At 38.7% G+C, this 22050-nt stretch overlaps 1 protein-coding gene across 2 annotated transcripts in view; it reads right to left on the bottom strand.

The window, feature by feature from the left end:
• Positions 1–800: 800 nt before the first annotated feature.
• COBL (cordon-bleu WH2 repeat protein) overlaps positions 801–22050 on the bottom strand; it is a 155924-nt gene continuing 134674 nt past the window's right edge. For both annotated transcript variants that reach the window (XM_027743588.2, XM_039378185.1), the window contains 5 exons: positions 13603–13706; positions 10334–12357; positions 9594–9713; positions 7135–7386; positions 801–2105 (listed from right to left, as the gene is read on the bottom strand). In XM_027743588.2, the coding sequence (XP_027599389.2) occupies positions 2088–2105; positions 7135–7386; positions 9594–9713; positions 10334–12357; positions 13603–13706 (2518 nt within the window). In that variant the 3' untranslated portion in view covers positions 801–2087. The remainder of the gene's footprint in view (positions 2106–7134; positions 7387–9593; positions 9714–10333; positions 12358–13602; positions 13707–22050) is intronic.

The raw sequence follows: 22050 nt of genomic DNA, 5'->3' as shown, positions 1-22050 counted from the left end.
GCTGTCACAGTGAAGATGACATCTTATCTTGTTTTTATAGTGTTTTATCCATGAGAATTAAATACTCAGAAGTTTACCCAGGAATAACACTTAGAAGCTTTAGTTCTATGCAGTGCCAGCATCCAGAACCAGAACCTTTGCACTGTGAAGCCCAGGGGATATTATCATCTAACAATCTAGTTTTGAATCCCTTAGATTGAAAAGTAAGTACTCATATAGCGTATTACACTGAAAGGGTGCTAGTAAGGAGAGGCTACACACCCAGGGCCTTCAGGCAACACTAAGAACAAGAAGGAGACCTGCACTGAATTTTGTCTTGCAACACCTAACAAAGGAAGCTCTATTTCCTGCTAGTGGGACTATCTGCAGCATTCAAACTTACGAGTGACTAAATCGTTTTCTGTGATAACATTTTCAATGCTAGTATTTCTGATCTTCAGCATACTGAGAAGACTTTTAAGGCAAAAGAAGGCTAATCACAATCAACAAAGGTTATCTTATTTATCCTACGGTGAGACAAAGCACCTTAATTCTGAATATATTAGCTTTCCTAATGAGGAAATGGAGCATTATCAGTACTGTATCATTACTGAAATGTATATTAAGTGACATGTTGATTCTAGTTGGTGATTTCTACTGCATTACTAGGCTGTTAGTTGTGAGCTCTTTCCTGGCTTGAGACATTTTATATTAGACTTGAGATATCAAGCACAGCATACTGGTTTGCTTAAGTCCATCTCTAGTTCTAATTTCTTTCTGTAAATGGAAAATATTTGGCAAAAAGACCATTTCAAGCCATGTCAGGTTTTGATTTTGTTTTTATTCGTGGCACTAACAGATATCAATATTTTACAATATATAATAATATATAATATATAGTCACATTAACTGCAGATGGCTAAACATTCTTGTGCTTTCAACAGTCCATAACTATACATTTTAAATTCCAGCTCAAAAAAAAAAAAGAATCTGCCAGCACTCTAGTCTATGATTATAAAAATGTAAATGTACAAACTTCCTCTTCTTCAGTGTCATTACAATATAGGAAATGTGAAAAAGCGTTTTCATTTGTCCTTTTTAAGTTAATCAATTTAACGAAATATTTTTAAAATATGTACAACAACTACCAAAGTAGTTAACATTTGAAAAAGATGCTGCTATAAATACTTGTGAGACAACATACAACAGCCATACGAATCAGAAATAAAGGGCCAACTTATGCACGACCTGAACAAGAGTCCACAAAAGTCCTGGTTACTGATATAAACCAGCTTCACTTCATTTTGCAGCGCAGGAATGAATTCTACATCTTGGACCTCTAAGCAGGACTCTGAATCTTATTTAAAACCTTCACAGTCTGTTGCAAATAGAGATCCTTTAAGGTGGCTCAATATTTCTGAAGTGCCATGAACGTTACTAGGGTTCAGCATATCTCTGCGCATTAGCATTCTATACGTCATATCCCATAAGTAACTTTGCAATAGACACTGTCTCACATTCATTATTAATTGCCTGCTTTCTCAGAGCTCCACCAGAGATACAAAGTTAATTTAATTTTAAAAACCAGTGACTCCAGCATATGACAACTTAGGTACCATAGCTTTTTTCTTGTGACTGTTTTTTATAGACCTTTATTCTGATTTTCACTCCAACCATTTACATCCTTTTTGAAATCAAATAAGAAGCAAGTAAATACTTTGAAATATTTTTAACAACTTAAAATGAATATTACTTTTCAGATAGCTAGTAAAGTTTTTAATTTTGCCCATAAATACAATTAAGTATTAACACAGGACTGCACAGTGTTTATATTCTTATTAACCTGCCAACAAGAATGGTTTATTGGCAACTTTAAATATTCAGAGGCAAAACACAATTCCTTGGCACAGAAGCTTTACAGCAGAGCAACATATTTCCCCCTTACAACCATTATGCAGGAACACACAGAAAATTAACTACAGTTTATTTTGGCTTGTAGACGAGAATATACTAAACTTCTTGATGTTTTTTGCCACTTCAGAGCTTGAACGATGATTATGGATGCATACGGGGTTAGATTTTCCAATTATCTGTTCTTTTTATATGATTTAAACAAGCAGAGGGACCTATAACAAAGAAAAGCACATGATCATTCAAGATATTTTTAAACCTCCAACTGTTGACATTGTTAACCAAACATTATCCTGTGAGGCTGCTTTCAAGCTTGGTCTCTTCATCTGCTCCTTGGGACTACTTAAAGCTTATCTGTTGTTTTCTAGTTGTATCAGTTGGTTTAATGAAAGGTGCTATCCTTCCCTAAAAACCCTACAACTCATATATACTTACGTATGTTGTAGCTATTTAGGTTGTAATTACACAATTTCTGGAACACAGGTGATGTATTTTTCTCTGAAAGTCCTTCATTGTGGAATGAACAGAAACCCAGGCTATAAGTATGCAACATCTGACAGTCAAAATCTATTCTGTGTCAGCTAGCTGTCACTGGCCATAAAAATCAATTGATGAGTACTTTGCTTCCTGATTAAATGAAGGAAACTCCCAATGGCTTTGATTCAGGAAAATACTTAAACAAATGCTTATCTTCCTTCCCAGTCCTCAGGTCATCTAAGCATATGCTTAATTTTAAATTCATATGCTAAGGTGCTCTTCCAAATTCAAAGTTACTGAGCTTTGATTCTATCATAGAGATATACATTAAGGTCAGCGCAAAAACCAAACAGGAATCATGTATTTGATCAAGCCTAAATTTACCATTTTGGCCTTAGTATCCATGGTAGAAACTTTATTCTTGAGGAAAAAAATAAGTTATGATATAAATTATTAGCAAGGTGAAGAGTTCAAATTATTTTCAAGTTTTATCTTTCAATTCAAACAGCATGCAAATGCCTGCCTCTCATTGTGCATGAGAACTAGAATCGCTTCATAGGCTCATTTGACTACCTGTATATCAAGATTGGCCAACCTTAACGTGGGGGCTCCTGCCCCATTTCCAGCCTACCAAAGCCAACATTAACTGTGGCTTTGATTCTGTAATCCTGTCATTGCACCCACAGATACTAATGGTACGAAACAGTATTTGTTCATTCACAATTATATATCTCTGCTTATGTGAGAACAGTCCACTGCTTGACATAAAGGTATAGAACTAGGCCATGCTTCCCAGAAGACACTCAACGTGCCATAATTCAGATCAATGTGTTAATTGTTGACAACCAACTCCAAATTATCCCAGTGTACACCATGGACTCATTGTAATGGTGCAGTAATTATCTTACCTGGCTCCTTTGATTGCCAACAGAATGATACAGTGCACGTATCAAGAGTTCACATGACCTAATGCCTACGCCAAACATTGGCATGAATACTTGTGGATACTGTGATGGAGCCAAATTAATTTTTAAAATCTCAGTGAGCAAACAGAAAGGGCTGCTTTGGTGCAGCTCTTTGTTGGAAGACATATGGAATCTGCAGAATCGCCCTTGCACATACCATTAAGAAGTGGTCTATAGTAATCATTTTACCGTGAGCCTGTTCTTCAGAGATATAACTTGCCTTCCCCACCATTTGCAGGCACATTCCCCTGTAGTATTTCTACCAAATCCCTGGGTACAACTCTACCTAAAATGAATGGACGGCATATAATCTAAAGGAACTTTTATAGCTTCTCTTCTTTGGTAAGATTTTTAATCCTGCATGGACTTGTGCTGCAACTATACCTACAGCTAGACATCTAACAGGTTATTTGCATGTGTAGTTATGTTTTTTTCTACAGATAATCGTAGTAAATCCCAAGGCAAGTTACGCAAAAACAAAAATACACATGCATTGATATACAGAACTTCAGAAATCTAGCTAGGTTATTTTGCATTTTCTGAGATGGGAAATAGAAAGTTAAAAACTGGACATATAGATCTTCACTATATGATTCTGTTTGGCACAACTGAAGGAAAACACTACTTCACTTTTAACATCAGAAGCTACAAATGGTACAGCTCTATGACCTGAGTTTTGCCCACCAGAATTAGCCAAAATCTGGTCTCAAATCAGCTGTTTGTTTATTTCCTAGATCAACTGATTCTCCTTTGCACATGAGACAGACTGCATGGCTGGGAAGCAGGCTCCTCGCCAGTGAGATACGTTCATTTCTCAAGACAATTAACCACCAAAGGCACTGGGGCAGTCATCACGGTTGGTGGCTTTGCTTGATGCCACCTCCCTGACTTGCTGTTATACTTTGCATGTGTTGAACAACTGTCAGGTTCCTTGACAGACCATTTCAAAAACTGAAGAAAAAGGTTACTTCCTGCACTTTGTCAGGTCTTTTCCAGTCGGGTAAATAAGTTCATCCTGTTCCTGTGACACGCCTGTGTCTCCGCTCCCTTTAGGTAGGATCTGTAGTGTAACCACTTTCTAGCAGGTCTCTAAACTGCTCTGCACTGCGGATGAACCATTTTACTGAGCAGGCCCAACTGGGGACAGCAAGAGTGTGGACAGCAAGAGTGTGCAATAAAACAGAAGTCGTTTCTTCAAAACAAAGGGTGATTTATTTGCCAAAGCAGGCACAGTACTCCAAGAAATGGATTAAAGAAGAGTCAGGAGACTTAAGCACGTACTGTCTTACCTATACTTAGTATTTTCCTCAAGCACCTATTTCTGCTCTAGTTTGTTTTGGCTGACCCACTTAGAGACTGTGCCGTGCAGACCCTGACTCTCAGCAAGGCAAGGTCAGCCTCCAGCAACTTCTCTCCTCCCTTCCTACATAGTGGATCTTTTAACCTTAAAGTTCATGACTTTAGCGAATAGCTGTGTAATCAGGGGAGGAGTGGAGGAGTTGGCTTTTCACAGATATTACTAGAGCCCAAATGTTTGTTGGGATGCTCCTTATCTAAGCAATTGGTTGCTTTTTACATTTGGTTCCACTGACAGTCCCGTTTGATCTGCTTCCATTGCAAATATTCCTTCATAAATAAGCACTAAGTCACACATAACTAAGGAATACAGATTCTTCCCAGTTCTCCACAACATTACCTAAATAAATGACCTTGCTGTCAGAAGCCCTTGTCCCAGAAAGCTTTGAGAAGACAATGGAAGAGAAACAGAGGCCATTACTGAACTGAACTACCTACTCTGCTGTCTAATTGCTGCAACCAAAATCTTATCAAGGACATGAGATCTCAGATGTCAAAGTGTCAAGATGACTTTTGTGCATACAAGGCTAGTTTCCATATCCAGTATCTGAAAGAACAGCACAGTAGTAAGAAAATCATACTCTGTCTTGGACAAAACACTGCTCTCTTTTATTTTCATAAAAGACCTACATAATGACACATACTCTTCTGTTGTTTCAATGTCAAAACTCCAAAAAATTGCTCTGTCTTGGAAATGAAACAAGACAGGCACAGTATTTAGCAGAATACGTGAGAATATCTGGCTTATTTTCATGGCCTGCACTGGTTATCCAAGTGTTTTGAAATAAATCCACAAAGAAATGGTAAAGACTCGGTTTCATGAGAAGAGCTACTGATTGCCTCAGAGACTTCCGCAAGAGCAATGCAATTGGAAGAACAAGAAATTTGGAAGGATCAAGAAAATAACTGCATCATGTATCCTTGAATGTCCAAATCCTGTTTTTTTTCTGTCAGTTGGTAAAGTAGGGAAATAAAGGTCTGATTTCTTCAAAATTTGTACTCTTAGAATCATAGAGTATCTCAAGTTGGAAGGAACCCAGAAAGATCATTGAATCCAGCACCCTGCTCCTCACAGGACTGCCTAAAACTAAGCCATATGACTAAGAGCATCATCCAGATGCTCCTCTAGATCTGACAGATTTGGTGCTGTGACCACTTCCATGGGGAGCCTGTTCAGATGACCAACCACTCTCTCAGTGAAGAATCTTTTCCTATTGTCATCTGAACTTCCCCTGACACAGTTGCATTTCCTCATGTCCTACCACTGGTCACCACAGAGAGGATTATCAGCACCTGCCCCTCAGTTGCCCTCCTTGAGGAAGACATTGACTGCAATGAGGTTGCCCCTTAGCCTTCTCCAAGCTGAACAAACCACGTAAACTCAGATGCTCCTCATAATCTTATGCTTAACATACTTATTTTTCACATGAAAAATAACAGCACATTTCTGATGTAATCAGAACAAGCTGATGTAAATTTCCCTGAAATACTAATTTGTTTGTGCCATTTGTATGATTCTGTGGAATTTCTGGTTTATGAGAAATCATATTTTTTTGGCTACTTTCAAATGTTAAAATTTGAGCATATTTTTTCATTATCCAAAAGAGGACAAGTATGCAATGTTTACACATTTATGGCTGGCATCAGCTAAATCATGTGTTGGGAAAACTACATCTACTTTTGTACACTCCCTAAAATCCCTGGATCAAAGTCCATTCTTGGATACTGCAGTGTAACATTGGGATGCTTCCACTAAGGCCAATCGATCTGCTTCTCTTCACCAAAAAATGCAGTGTAACTTGAGATTAGGAAGAAAAAACTTTGATCAAAGAGGTTAGTGAATTTATCCAAAAATCGCACACAGGCAACTGAGCATTTAGCCATCTGGGAGATGACTAATTCACAGTTGATCACAGAAGTGAAACACATGCCATTCAATTAATAAAGTTCAGGCAGACATTAAATTGACCTCCCAGTTTTACTGACAGCTCTCAGGACATGTGATCAAGGTGTAAGTGTTGGGAATCAAAGTCTAGGACACACTACCGAAATTAGGAGAGAGTACTTATTTATAAATTTGCTTCAGGGTCTCATATCTGATCTTTCTTAAGTTCACCTTGTCTAAAGGACATACAGCATTATCTCAGATACACAAGAATGAAAAGGTAATGAAAATACTTTCTTAAATTATACACATGTTCCTGATTGTCTCCTTTAATAAAAAGTATTAACTATTCAAATTGTTGCATATATGCATAGGTGTGTTTCATTAGGTGTCCAAAGGTTTCAAACACATTCCTATCTTTGATTCAGCTAGAGAAAACAGTACATGTATCTTCTCCTGCTGGAAGAAAGAAATATGCATCTAGAACAGCTTAAAAATGTCTCTGAAAACACAGCTAGCATACGTTGTTTCGTCCACAGTAAAATATAAAAGTACATTTACCTTTCTTAACTTTGCTGCTGCAGCACCAGAGCGAATGGCCTCCATTAGAGCTTGCCTTGCCTCCAATGGGTTACCTGTAACTGTGGCAGAGGATTTAGGAGCTGCTGCTGACAGTTGAATGGGAGGTGGTGGTGGCGGCTGGGCAGGGGCAGGTGGGATACAAAGCTGCTCTTCCTGAAGGTTTTCTGCCTTCTGCAAGGATAGTTCTGCGTCCCTAAAACGCTGCAGCTCTTCAGAGGCCAAAGAGGAGATCTGCTCATGAGGCAGTTGAAAGAAGGTGATTAATATCAAGCATGGCTAAACTGTAATTATTTGACAGTTGATGCACTTTCATTTTGCTTGAATGATGCAAAACACATAGAACCTTTGTTTGCTCATGGGGTCAAACATCTGTTACTACTCACTCACATCACTCAGCTGGGCTGATTACTAGCATCGAGATTTTGGCATTGAGTCTGTCTCAGAAACTCAATCTATTTACTGTGAGATCCAGCATCCTATAACTCTTCTTGGCGTGTAAGGTAAGAGAGAAAGTTGGACTTGGTATTAATTTGAAAAAAACCACAACGATTTTGGAATCAGGGAGATATATTAAAGCTGCAATAGCCACCCATGAATCTAATTACTTTTTTGCAGTCTAGGCTGCACAGAAATAATCTCAGATGACAGGGATGCTCTTCCAGATCTGAGCTCTCAGACATAGCTTTATTGAAAAAAATGCCATTAAACCCAAAGTTTCCAGCCATACTTGAAAAAGAAAAGGAAAGGACCAGAGAGAACTATGTCAAAGCACTGAGAACAAAATCAATTGATTCTTCTTCCAAGTGTATTTCTGTGGAATTTCTGAAACTAAAATCGCTGCACAAGTTAACAGCTTGGAAACTCATCCTACTTCAAGTGCATGCACATGAAAAAGACAATCTTGCAGACTAAGCCAGCTTTTCCATCAACTGTCTCAAGAGATACTTTTGCCATTAGCACCATTACTAGTAATAATCGTGATAAATTGTTAGCAATTACAATTATTTGACAATAACTAGGAAATTCAGTATCATGGGCCACATAGGAGGTTTCTAAGCAGATCTATTAGAATTCTCAGAGAAATTGAGACATAGAACTTTTGTGGTGAAAAATTAAAGGATTCATCTCCCATCAAATAATCCACAGAAAGCTCCTGTATTCTATTCCCTCACTGCACACAAACAATATATATATATGAGTATAACATCATGTTAGATAAAAGATGAACATTTGAGATAACATAAAAAGGACAGCCCTTTCATCATAGCACATCTGCATCGTGCCCTGTACACATACAAACATGGTCATTTAACTAGCACAGGTGACACAGTGAAAAGGAAGTGCATCGTTTGTAGGCATCTTTCTCTAAAATTATGGCAAAAGCTTCTCTGCCAAAAAGTCTCTGTGATGACACACTATCACTTAATTGTCAGACCCTCTTTTACACAAATTTACATTTATGCCCAGTGAATGCAGAATGCAGTTCAGTATATGTGCAGATTGTTGCTGGCTAGCACATCCTGCTCACAGGCTCAGAGTAAGCTGTACCCTACCTGCAGCAAGTGCAGTAAGATATTTAGGGATGAAGTAATTCCCTAACACAGGAAGAGACATTTTCTATCTAATGCCAGCTATCTGAATATGTGCTAATGAACTGAGTCATTGCATGAGGGAAATGGGAACCTCCTTGCCAAGTACACATCTTTGGCTGGATTAGTCAACTGAGTGAAAACTAAGGCTAGAACAGTACAGGTTTTGGCTATTAGGAAAAAGAGATGCTTTAATGATTAGGTAAATCAGAGAGAAGGAATCATCCTGCTGTAGTGAATGTTGATGGAACACCAAAATCAATTACTTGCGTGCTACTTGCATGCACCATGTTAGCAGATAAACGGCATGAAGAAGCTCTAGTGTGTTTTCAGGTAACTGGGACTGGATGTATATGGTAGGTAATGCAAATATATTAATCTAACTGCATACTCCTAAAGCACAACTTCTCTGTTCAGAGAAGTTGTGGATGTCCCATTCTTGGCAGTGTTCAAGGGCAGTTTGGATGGCACATTGAGCAACTAGATCTAGCGGGACGTGTTTAAGGTCCTTTCCAACCCAAACCATTCTACAATTCTATGCCACCTAAATGCGAAAATGAGGAACATTTGATGTCTTCTATGTACACTCCCTGTAACTGGTTTGGATTTCTATGTCCTTTCTAAGTTAAAAGCACACCATTTGGAAGAGTTTAAGTTTTACAGCAGAGGATAGAATTGGACTTGCAATACTCTCTGCCTAAGTCAGATCTGGTCTTCTGTCATAGAGTTTCCCCCTCAGCTTCTCCCTTTGCAGCATGATGTTTAGTTTGTGGCATATCTGGGTGTATTTAAAACACCCAGTAGGAACAGACTGCACTTTAAAGATCACTTACCGTCTTGATTTCTTACCTTTTTCAGCTTTGAGGTGCCACTGTGGCCTCTAATTGCTGCTAGTAGGGCTGAGCGCGCATTCTCTGGCTCAGCATATGAGGGTTTCCCGTGATTGCCATTTAGTGCACTGTTTGAAACCTAGAATATGAAAGGAATAAACCTCACATTGTTATTAGATATTTACTTAGAGATAGCTTGGAAACACTTTTTGGCATTTGTACCAGAATGCAAACTATGAAGACTAATCAGTCTGTCTTTTTTTGGGCCTGCTTTTAAAACCCTTACTCACACTGAACAGTGAGGATATGTGTAGATAGTAATGCTGTACTTAGAGATGCAGTCTCATATCCCCTAAGCGTGAAGTCAGTGGCAAACAATTATTATGCCCTAGTAATACAAAATGCAGTTTTCTTTCATTATAGTTATTCACAGGTTTCTCCACGTTGTGTGTTCCTGTTTTTACATAACATACTGAAATGAGGGTTCAGTTCTTAGACTAACCTCAATTACCTCTCGTTTATGCTGTGTCTATGCACCCTCTGCTTCTTCTAGCTAGTGCAGTAGCCGTGGTGTTGCATAATATACAGGATATGCAGAATAAGCAGCAGCTTGGTCTGTATTTTGCCATTATAAATTTTTCAAATGCCTTGTGTTCTCCAGCTCACCAGCAACTGTACCAGTTATAAAACCTCTGGTGTCTGACAGGGTGAATACAGGGCTCTGCAGTCTGAACAGGCTAAAAAATGTTTCCACTTTACCTTTCTGAGTTTCTCCTTTCCCCCTCCTGTTTGAATTGCTTCCATTAGGGCACTGTGCAGTGATGTGTCTTTTGGAACTGGTTTCTGGATGACAGGTTTGAACTTCTTCTTTGGTCCAAAGATATTGGTCTGCACATTAATATCCACTTCACTGACAGCATTAATATCTGAATCATCAGGTTTCTCCTCCTGTTCTGACTCTGCATTTGCTGGTGCACCGTTTAACTCAGATGACGCTTTAAACGAATTAACTTGAACACCATTAGCAGGAGGCCATTTAGCGACTCGCAAAGATGAGCTGAAAGAGGATGGGACTCCTTGGAGGTCAGGAGACTTAAGAGATGAGGCTGAATTAGTAAGGGTCAAAGTCTCACATTTCTGGTCAAACATGAGACGTGTCTTTTTCTCTGCTATACTTTGTTTGCTGTTTAAACCACGATCCTCTTCTGCACTGTTGTTATCCTTTGAGGAGGATTTAGTAAGTGGGACACCGCCGTTCTTTTTATAGAAACTCAGAGAAGTTGCTTGATTTGGTGCCCTGATATTAACTACTTTGTTTTCCAAGCCAGAATTATCACCAGGTGTAAACCTGTGGGATGCTTTCTGACTGCAAGTAAAAACACTTGAAAGTGTTTCTCTTGTTTCTGCTGACTCTGTTTCCACAGGGCTATACTTGGCCACAATAATACATCTTTTTGGTGAAACTTCTGCTTCAGTCTTAACCTCTCCTGCCCCTTGCTTGTTTTCATCTTTCTCATGATATTCCACAGAGTCAGACTTAAAGGTAGTTGCATTGATGTGTCTTGCAATGGCAGAGGCAACATACTGACTGGAAGTTCTCCTATGTGGCTTTACAAATGGAAGTTCCAGCTTGTCCTTATTAATGGTTGGGGCTGCTAATGGTGTTACCTGAGACTGTGTAACTGGAAGAGGTAGCTTGGTCCTTTCATTCTCAGACTGTCTTTCGGCTACCTGGGTAGTAACAGTTTGTGGTGCTACAAGTTTTGGAGCTGCAAGACAGACAGGTTTGTGTTCATGTTTTACAGTAAAGGGCTTAGAGCTCGTGGTGACTGCTGACTTTTTAGAAAAATGCTCAGCAGAGTCATCACTTTGCTTTTCCATAGAACTTGACCTCCAGAATGCCTTCACTTTCCCAATATGAATTTCCTCACTTTCATCAGAAGAAGAACCTGGTATGTGTTTACTAACACCAGTGTTTGGGCTTATAAGGTTGCCTAGTTCATCTATCTTAATGGCACCAGTGGAGAGTGAAACTCCTCTATCGAAATGTCTTACTTCAGGTCTGGGAGGGACAACTTTAAAGGTTGTCAAACCCATTTTAGGTTCATAGTTCGATCCTGAATTCTGGGCACGATGACACCATGTAGGTGCTGATGGGACTTCTTCTACTTCCACTTTTTTTGCTGGTGGCCATTTGATTTCTAATTCTGATTTACTTTTTTTCAGAGATCTTTCCCTGCTACTATATTCATTATATGGATTTAGCTTCTCTTTTGCTGTATTGATTTCAGCTGTGGTCTTGGAGTGAGATGGACTCAGCTTAGATTTACATTCCTCAGACTTCACACCATGTTTGGGAAGGGGTTCCAGTCTTAAGTTCTTTTCGCTTCTTTTTTCAAAGGAGGATGTGAGAGATTCAAACATATCTCTCCGCTGTTCCACAGGCAAATGACTGAATTCATTTTCAGATGGTTGCTGACGTATTAGGTCCTTCGATATGCATATAGCTCCACCATCTGTGTGTCCCTTATCAAAGGAACTTGCATTGTTGTTTTTATTTGTCAAGTTTCCTGTATTAACAGAGTCGATTGAGATATTTTGTGGAACCCTCATCTCCATCTCTTGATTTTCATCTGAGTTAGAGGTGCTAACTTCTGGAGCATCATCTATGACTGTTACTGGAACAGAAATGGAAACATCTTGGGCAGCCTCAACTCTTCTTATATGTGGGTTCGATGCTTCATTGATGTAGTCAGAGTCAGAGTTACTCACACCATCCACCGCTGCGAAATACACATACAAAATTACATATTGGCAGTATTTAAGCAATATGACTTTAAATCACACAAACAGATAGCACAAGCTTAAGCAGACCAGATATTTTAGTTACACTAAAAGTAACAGGAGTATTTTTATGCTTTTATTACAAAAAAAAGAGAGGTCTGGGTCCTTCTTATTGTCTGGTTGCTGATTATGATCAGCCAAATATTCCTGCAGTCCTCCTGCTTCAGCCAGTGGGAAACATACAAATACAGCTGAAAGCAGAATTTCATCTATTGTTCATACCTTATCTGTGACTAACTTATCTCAGTGATAAAAGTTTCACTGCATGACTCCGAAGGAGAAATATTTCTGAGAAACAGCAAGCAACTCCAAATTATGTTTCCCAGATCTGGTTAGTAATAACAGCCCAGCTGAAGGATTTCCTTGAACAAGCCAAAAAAGAAACAGTACTTTTATTTTTTCTTCATTCTTCTCACCCTTTATTACCAGTGACTCCAGAAGCCTCATTGTGCAAGAAGCTTAAATATCCTTTCAAATTCACTGGCATAAATCAAAGGTTACAAAACAGAAGCTAAGGAATTGCCACGTTAGAGAACTCGCAAGAAATCAAATCAGAATCTAGTCCGCTGCAGAAGTATTAAAATAAAGATAGGAAATTTAAAAAAACTATTCAATGCCATTTTTTGACAAATCAATAATAGAGAAGCATTTTAATCCACAGTAGGAAAAAAAATACGACATTCTCTCTCTTCCCACTGATTCATGTTTTCCCATTTTTAACTTTTAAATATGCCTGTTAACACAGAGGAGGTGTTGGCTACAAAAAGGTCCCATCCTTTTTCCACTTCACTATGATAAAATACAAAACAGAGGCATTGTTCATTAAACACAGAGCTAAATTCACAACTGGTTTAGCTTCACTTAAGTCAGGGAAATTATACCAAATTTGGCCTATAAAATGTGTCCATTAACTACTGTTCATCTCTTTTTGGTAGCAGACACTGAAATACAATGATGATCGGATATGCAATTTGAAAAATATTCAGTGCGAGCCTATAAAAGGTGGCTGCTCCTGAAGCAAAGGAAGAGCAACCACTTTGGGTGGACCACATTCTGCCACAGACCTGTGAGTTGTTCCCAGTGATCTTAGCGAGAAATGCAGAGGATGTGTCAGAGTACAACTGATTATTCTGCATCTACTGGTTATTTCTCTCTCTTTTGTACCTAAGAGGTAACTTTCCTACCTTCTAAATCTTCATCCAGGTCAGCCAAAGTCTGCTGGAGTTGTGCTTCAATGAATGTATCTTCATTGTCATGCTTAGCCAAAGCCATTGCTTCATCTTGTCTGCTACACGAAAGAGGAGAAAAACTTTGGGTCTCTCCTCTACTTTTTAGCTTTGCACTGTTGCTCTGAAACACATTATCATTTCACCCCCCTTGGTTCCACTGGTATTCTGAAACTCATTCCCCAAAGTATGAAAAATATGTAGCCCGAGAGACACATACCACCATACTGACACATTCACAACTAGGAAGGATCTTGGTGGTGCCTGAGCAAACTCAAGTGTGCTGGCAATCAAAAGACTAGGATTAATAAAGCCTGTTGCAAAGAAATGGTTCAGCTTCACTGTGAAGTACACATTTCAGCTGGACTGCAGAAACACAGCATATGCCAAGACAAAGTTTTTGCATATCCATACAATTGTAAGGCAGATCACTAGGCATCCTGTGCACCCGCTGTATCAATATATCTGCAACTGAATTAAATAAAAATAGCATGATAATGAAAATAAAGATAGCTAATGTACTGTTGGACAATCGCTCTTCATCCTGAGGGGTGGGAGGGAAGGAGAAAAGAGAAACTAATCCTTTGAGAGTAGCTTTTACTGAAACATAAAAAGGGACCTGATTTTGCCAGAAATCTGATGAAGTTGTACAATGGTCTAAAACAAGTCTGAAATCACAATGAGTGCCAAGTGTTGTCTTAGCTTATTAAAAGAAGAAAAAGAAAATGAAACTAACAAAAATCCTAACAAAAAAAAAATAACTAAAATTAAAAGAAAAACAACATGTGGCAACCTGTTACAAAACATGAAAAAATTTAGAAAATAAAATCATGACCAGCAGAAAAGTTTTTATCTAAATAATCGAAACTAGAATTTCACATTGGGCAATTCATTTTTCCCAGTTATCTCAGCTGAATTTAAGACATCGCTGTCTGTGACATACTATCTAAGTTTTGCCCTTGTGATTAGCCTATTGAAAAAGTAATTTTCCATTCTAGCCACACTTAAACTAGCTCTGGTCAGGTGAAGCAGATTTGCCCTTTTCAAGATCAAACCCTTAATAGCACAGATGCTTAGAGTAACAGATGATACATTTTTTTTTGTAGTTTAGCAAACAAATGAAAATGCCTGAAAATGCCATTTATCTGCTGCCTTTGAAGATATTAATTGGAATAAAAATTCGGTGATGTTTCCTGACATTGATTTAAATTATGTCCAACAATGCAGATTCCTTTTTATCTATTTGATTGTTTGATTTTTCCTTGCTCATACCAGGAGCAACTGAAAGCACATGTTGAAGAATCAGGTATTTAATTTTATTTTACTTCATTATTTATTTGTTTAGCATTCACCTGTCCTTCATGTCTTTTGTAGTAGTCTTGGAGCCCAGTCCTTCTACTTGTACCTGAACTGCCTTGCACTTACAAAGCTAAGTTCAGGTATGTGGGATCAATGAAAACAACGAAGTACACCTTGAAGGAAGCCTTCCAAAACTGTCATACACACATTCTTGTGTACCTGGACATACAGACAGGATTAATTCAAGACAGCAAGGCTTCATGTGTGCCTAAGTGGTTTCATAAACTGGAATCTAAGGCAGTATTCCGCACTGGTTGCTTAAATACAGAAGAAGAGACACAGTACTCTGTGACTGGAATACAATTTCTTCCAACATCTGCCGCTGACCTGAGTTTTGACAGGTCTTGAACATCCCCAGAAGCCAATGTGAACTAATGATGCTCAGGCTCAACACCCACACTGCAAGATTCATCATTAACTGATTTTTCCCTGTGATGGATTACAAGACCAGTAGCACAAATCAGTTGAAGTCTCCCATGGAGGCAACTAGTGCTGTAAGACTGCAGTCCTTTTGTACCCTGAGGCACACACTCACACACATACACAAATCCATGAGATTACTCATTTAAGCAATTTGACAAGAAGATTTAAACTTATTGCAGCACTCGGGTAAGGAGAGAAAACTAGCAAACAAAACTTTCGACTTGAAGATGGCAGAAAGAATGAACTGAATGAGTTTCATAATGTTTTCACAGTGGAAAGTTCTATAAAATGATTATAAAATGCACTCCTCCAAGTGCACTTTAAAGCAATTTATTTGCAAACTCAGAAAGAGCATTTTCAATGGGAGAACTGCTCAAACTGTGCATCAGCTAAGGTCTATCCAGTCTGAAAGGCAAATACCACTTTCTTCTTTATAAAGCTGGTCTTGGGGAATAGTTGTATACAGCTGGAGGCAAATAAGAGACACACAGTGAGACTCTTTCTCTAAGTTACTGTGGAGAAGTTGCTTCCAAAATCTTGGACGTTACACGACATAATTCCAAAAAGGCCATGCCAGTTCACCACTTTTTTGGTACCTGATCATATTTTTCTGTCTATTGCCTGACTGTTCTAAAATACAGCCAAAATCTGTTTTACTAAGGTTGCCTGTGCTGGGCTTTTTACAGGAAATAAGAGGGACTACTAGGTTGAGAATTTTATGGGCAATTTATCTAGAAAAACATATATGGGATGAGAACAAGCATTCCTGGACTCCAAACACAGAGCGTAGGCCCACTGCACTGACCAGTTCTTTTCTCACATCTATCGGTGGGAATCTTTCAATGACACCTTATAGCAATATTATCCTCTCTTTGCTAGGCACAACAGTCAGCAGAGGTCTCTTTCATTAATCCTCTGCACTTATGCAGTGACTATATATAATTTGCCTCTCAGTCTCTGCTTCCATCTCCTTATCTAGACAACTGGGAAAATAATATCCAATTCACAGAATTTTTCTGAAGAAAAGAGAACAATGCAGTGAAAATGAAAGGATTCTTATTTGTTGTCATAGAGGGAGCTTCAGCAAAAGCAGATTTTGCATTTCTAAATCTCTAAAAGAGCTGTTGTTCAACGCATCTCCAAATTCACATTCAAAGCAAGCCTGAAGGTATAGATTAGGCACAAGGGTTTTTCTTAAAATTCTTATCACTGGGATTTTAAAATGGGATATGTGTTTTGTGAGGTGAAGGTCTGGTAGTTTCCAGTAGCTCACGTGACTTACAAACATGCCTAAGATGACTCTTTCTCACAGGAAAAGGAAAACAAAAGGGCCTCTAAATTTTTTTTTCCATAGCCTTCCTCTCTTCTAACCCTATATACTTTTCTTTTGTTGACAGCTCTCTTTTGGTCAGAATCCAAGAAAAATATGACTTATTTTGATACCATGTTTTACATTCTGGATAAACATTACCAGTGGCATTTTCCCATACCCGTTTTTTTTTTTTTTTACTTTGGGAGGAACTTGATAACCTTTATGCTGCCTTTTTGGTAAAACGTGAGGTGCTAAAAATACAGCATTGGTGAGTATTTAGCCTACGCTCGAAATGGCAAATGTGTGCAGTTCCTGGAAGCCTGTGCATATATTACTTATGTAGATTAGCAGAGATTTGTGCAAGAGCACAGAACGGAGCAAAGTGACTACTAAACTACAGCATTTAATGTTCCACTGAGCTCAGGCTACAACTCCTAATTGTTCCTTGGCAGTCATTTGCACAGTTGGAGACAAAATGAAACTTACAACAGCATTTTACCAAATTAGTGCCATGGGAGACAGACATTCATGAGAAAGTTTACATTCTAAGAAGGAGAGAAAACGCTCCTATATAACTAGCTGGAAATGCTGCATTAAAATAAACCCAAACCAGTTGTAAGACAGGGGATTTGAAATGAGAGAAGCTGCCATTTTTTTATAGTTAGAGCAGCTTTAGCTGTGGGTCTGTAAATGACAAAACTGACCCAAGTTTCTCTGAGCACTTCCTGCGAGTTCTGGTGAACCTCGTGTATGGTCCCAGAGGTACATCTCCTACCATAACTGTTGAAATAAAACACAGACCTATGCAAACTGCAGAGAAAGGACCAAGGAAGACATTAAATTATCTAAACACAGGCACCTGGTGCCATTTTAAATGCTGTAGGATATTCAAGACATCTGTCTGGGGCTGGTAGACATAACATGGAAGACAGAGAAACCCATATCCTACCTGAGTGGCAGCAGGTAAGAAGAAACAGTAGTAGAAATGTCTCAGGTTAACCAAATATGACTTGAAATCTTGCTCTTTGCACAGTACTAGCTACATTGAAAGACTTGAGAACATGGCTCCTGTGAATCTGTTACTAGGGAGTAGTAACAGAAGAGAAGGGAGACAGACCCATTGCAAATAAGTCAAATACAGACAGGCGCACTGTGCAGTAGGACACACAAGAACGTAATAACAGCTATGAGGTAGTTCAGTGGACATTGAGAACATTCAACTTCTCTCACATGTGTCTTGGGTAGCTAAGAGGGACTGACCAACATGAAAAACCTGATATGGTTACTCCAGACTGGACTTTGGAGAACCCAGGCTCTCCTCCCAGCTCTTACAGTCCTCCCAGTCTGATACTGGGGACTTACATTAATCCATCTGTATGTATCCAAATTTGTCCTCTTTAAAATGAATCCATGATATTCACCTCTTACACAAATGCTGGAATGAGAAATGCTTCTACCTTGTGTATATATCAAGGTGGGTATTACAGACAAGACTAATGCTCAATGATTTTAAGTAGTAGGGAGTATGGCTGAAGCTTTTTGAAAACTATTCAATCAGGCCAGAAAGAAAGCATTAAGTAAAGTCAGGTTGTTTATATCTTTGTTTTTGTGAGTGAGGCAACAAAGTACTCTTCAAAAGTGTACGTAACTGTGTTCAGATTAACCAGTGGTTTATACAATCCTAGGGACCATGTTTCTGTTCTTTGCATTTCTTACCCTAGATGACTTTTTTTTCATTTCCTTTCAAGGAAGGAATGTAACAGCAGCAGGAGAGTAGCTAGTGCAAGTGCTAGACTTTCTGGTCACCTAAGTCATGACCTGACCGGGAATATTGTCCATTTCTACTGCCTCCTGTGAACTTGAGCGTAAATTTTTAACCAAAGCCTGTTAAAATTCAAAAGTTCTAGACTGAACAGCAAACTTAGGACAGGTGACATAGACAAGTCATCACTTGTCTTTGATGCAAGATTTCTGAAAGTGGCAGGCACCTAGGAAAGGGAAAAAGCACATGGTCATAGACTGTTGAATGCCAGATAACCTTGCTTTTTATGTTTTTAGATGAGCAATAAAAAAAAGCTGCACATATTTTTGAGAGCAAGGTACAGGGATTATTTCCATTCCAAGTTTTTTAGTTTGTATTCTGTCTAGTGTCTAGTCTAGTGTCTAGTCTTGTGTCTAGTCTAGTTCTGTGGGACTACATCAAACAAAGATCTTTACGCTGCATTTGCACCTATGCTGAATTAAAATCATCAGAGACTGAATTAAACTATGTTTCAATCCTGTAATACACAGGTCCAGCCGTGTCTGCAGATATACTACCACCCAATTAACAAAAAAACCTGCAAATATAGGTGAGCAGGAAAATGAAGTAATTTTTCAACAGCAGCTCAGTTTATGGTCCTTTTATAGTTCTCCTCCACGGTTACTGGTCAAGAATCTAAACAGAAAGCGAATGAAAACGCTTTTGCATAGCATCGTTTTGTGTTTTAGTGCTAGAAATCTCTAAGCTTGTTACATACCAGGGTGATTTTAAGCTTCCAGAGTGCCATGACATATGTCAGTTCCAGGGTCCTGCTGCATAAGCAGCAGCTTGGAAGGTGCTGTACAGCTGGAAGCATGCCCCCACTACCCCCTCCTCGCACAGGTCTCTGGCAACAGCTTCTCAACAGGAAAGCCTGCAGGCAGACGGCATTGCCAGAAACAGTCAGGAAAGCGGACTAGCATGATTTAAATCTTAATACAGCCATATCACCTGTGCAATACAACACTGCAAGTTAAAAGATGGCACAGTTATATAACTTCTCTTGGTTTACACTGAAAAATTAGAAACAGAGCAAGGACCAGAGCCTTTCTCACCAGAAGACAGCGCTACACCTTTAGCAACTCAAGCTGCTCTCTAGTATTTAAAATATTCTACAGCTCCAAAGTATACAGCATTCTTCCAGTGGATGAGTTTAACAGAAAGGCTAATCTGTATTCTTGTTCTATAACAACTGTGAGTATCTGTTACTTAACCATAATATCCTTAATATCTTTGCTACATGAAGGTCTGCCAGCAAAAAAGTGCACAAGAGTATTCAAAATTAAAGAGTTTTCTGGAACAAGAGGAAAGGGAAAGCCAAAGATAAGGAAGGAAAACTATGTAAGAAGCAGAGGCTTACAAATCTGTCAGACATCTGGGTCTTAATAAATAATTTGTCATCCCTGAAGTTCTCCCTGTCACTTTAACCCTTTCTCTACCTTCCTAGTCCTTAAAACAGTTTTCAAAAAGGTAAAATGTACCTACCCAGTTAAAATAAGATCTATTCTATAGAGAAATAACAGAATAAAACCTTCTCCTGTTTCTCAGAGATAGTTACAAGTGACATGCAATTGTACAATATGTGTTTGTGCACAGAGGTATATATAATACATAAATACAGTGCTATTTTTTCATTGCAGTTTTTCTCTTTCCTTCCTGCCTGCCTTCTGCTACTCACTGTTTTTATTTCCTCTGACCAGCTTGGCCGCTGAATTCTCTCCAGCTACTGACTTCTCCTTCTCTCCTGTCTTTCCCAAGTGGAATACAAAACCCTGTAACATTTGAATTTGAATGCATTGAAAATTAAGCAGAACAGTTCACCCACCCCTATAGTTTCAAGCTTTTGTTTTAAGCTAACTCATCAAAACCCTAAGAGTTTAGTAGCAAACAGCAAGTACTTCTCAGGGTGGTAACTGAGAGGACTCATCTCCTCCCAGTAGCTTCAGCAATCCTGATCAGAGCCAAAGGTAGCAAATTCTTCCAAGAGAAAGGGAGGAAATGGGATTATCTCTGTCCAGACTCACAACACGAACTGATCTCTGGAGGGTTCCCCCACCCCCACCCTATGTCCTCCACTAGCTGTACGTGAAAAAATATTCCTCTCTCATGGCTACTGAAACAGACACTCAAGGGAGGGGAAAATCCCTTTCAGACCTTTGGAAGGTATTTTATCTTCTTGTCCCACATAAGTCTGTATTTATTTAGGTTTATAACTACAAAGTTCCCTTTACATTTTAAAATACTTTTATTTTTAAATATTTTAGTATATTTAAAACCTTTTCAAAATTTAAAAGAAGGTCTTGTATTTTAAAGTGTTCATCCTGCTCTGAGAGAGGCCAGTGGAATCAGCCACTCCTAAGACCCTTTTAAAACCCCGATTTCAATCGCTTATAAATTTGAGAAACTACACATCTTTGCCAGTGACAGTCCAAATGACAATTTATATCATGCCTGTGATCATACTATTATTTTATTTCGGCCAAAATGTTCAAATGTCTTCCAAGAACTGTATTTGGAGGAAAAGGAGAGCTGCATTTGGATATATGAAATGCTGTTTAATACTCAGTCCTCTGAAAAATGTGGTCCTGCGTGGTGTAACTGTTCACCACTCTGCCTTGACCCCCTGCCCATCAGCTCTCCTTCTCTAAAACAGGATAATGCCACCTCTTCATATCATGTGACCACCGTGCAGAGAAATGAATTAAAGCCTACGTGGCACGTGGATACTAGTGAGACAAGAAAGATAAAAAGAGCAAAAGGAAATTAAATAGTCCTGTTTACAGAACAGCATTTGAACTGAGTGAATGGTGGTATATTTGTTTTATTAACTGAGCTCTGAAACTTAGAAAGAAAATACAACAAAATTGAGTACTACTTTAACTTTAGAGACATTGTCACACTGTCCAAAAGGGGGAATTAAGGTTAAAAGGGGGAATCTAAGGTTATACAGAGAGCCTTAATATTAAAGTTACTTAATTTTGAGTGTGTGACCTAGCATCCCTAATAATATTATTTTAACATATTTTTTAACGTGTAATTATTTATAAAGCTCCAGACAGTAGGTGCGCATGATGCTTTATAGGCATATAAAATTGTCTGATCCCTGCCCCTAGGAGCTTGCGTGATGACACCACACAAGGGATGGGAAAAGAGGGGGTATGGGAGGACAGGGTTGCAACACTGTGAGATCATGAGATGTACTTACTGCTACATAAGCAACATTTCAGCTTCTCTGTGGTTTTCTTGTTACTCATTTAACACTATATATTAAAATCTGGTGAACAGATACATAACACAGAGACATCAACCGTAAGAAAGGATATGAATAAAGAGAACTATGTAGTACAACGTTCAGAGTCAGCAGTTAATATTAAAACATTCACAGCCAAACGTTGCATATAGTCAACTATTTATACGGTTTAGCCCTTGGCACCTCCAGCTGAGGTCTGGGTTCTGCTCCACCAGGTACTGTACAAATGTATCATGAGATACGACAGCTGTGTTATGGCTT

Source organism: Pipra filicauda, unplaced genomic scaffold, assembly GCF_003945595.2.
Source record: "Pipra filicauda isolate LSUMZ 115617 unplaced genomic scaffold, ASM394559v2 scaffold130_size2058158_pilon, whole genome shotgun sequence".
In the NCBI taxonomy this organism is placed as follows: domain Eukaryota; kingdom Metazoa; phylum Chordata; class Aves; order Passeriformes; family Pipridae; genus Pipra; species Pipra filicauda.
The sequence above is the reverse complement of the archived record's forward strand: the minus strand, read 5'-3'. Positions and strand labels throughout refer to the sequence as shown.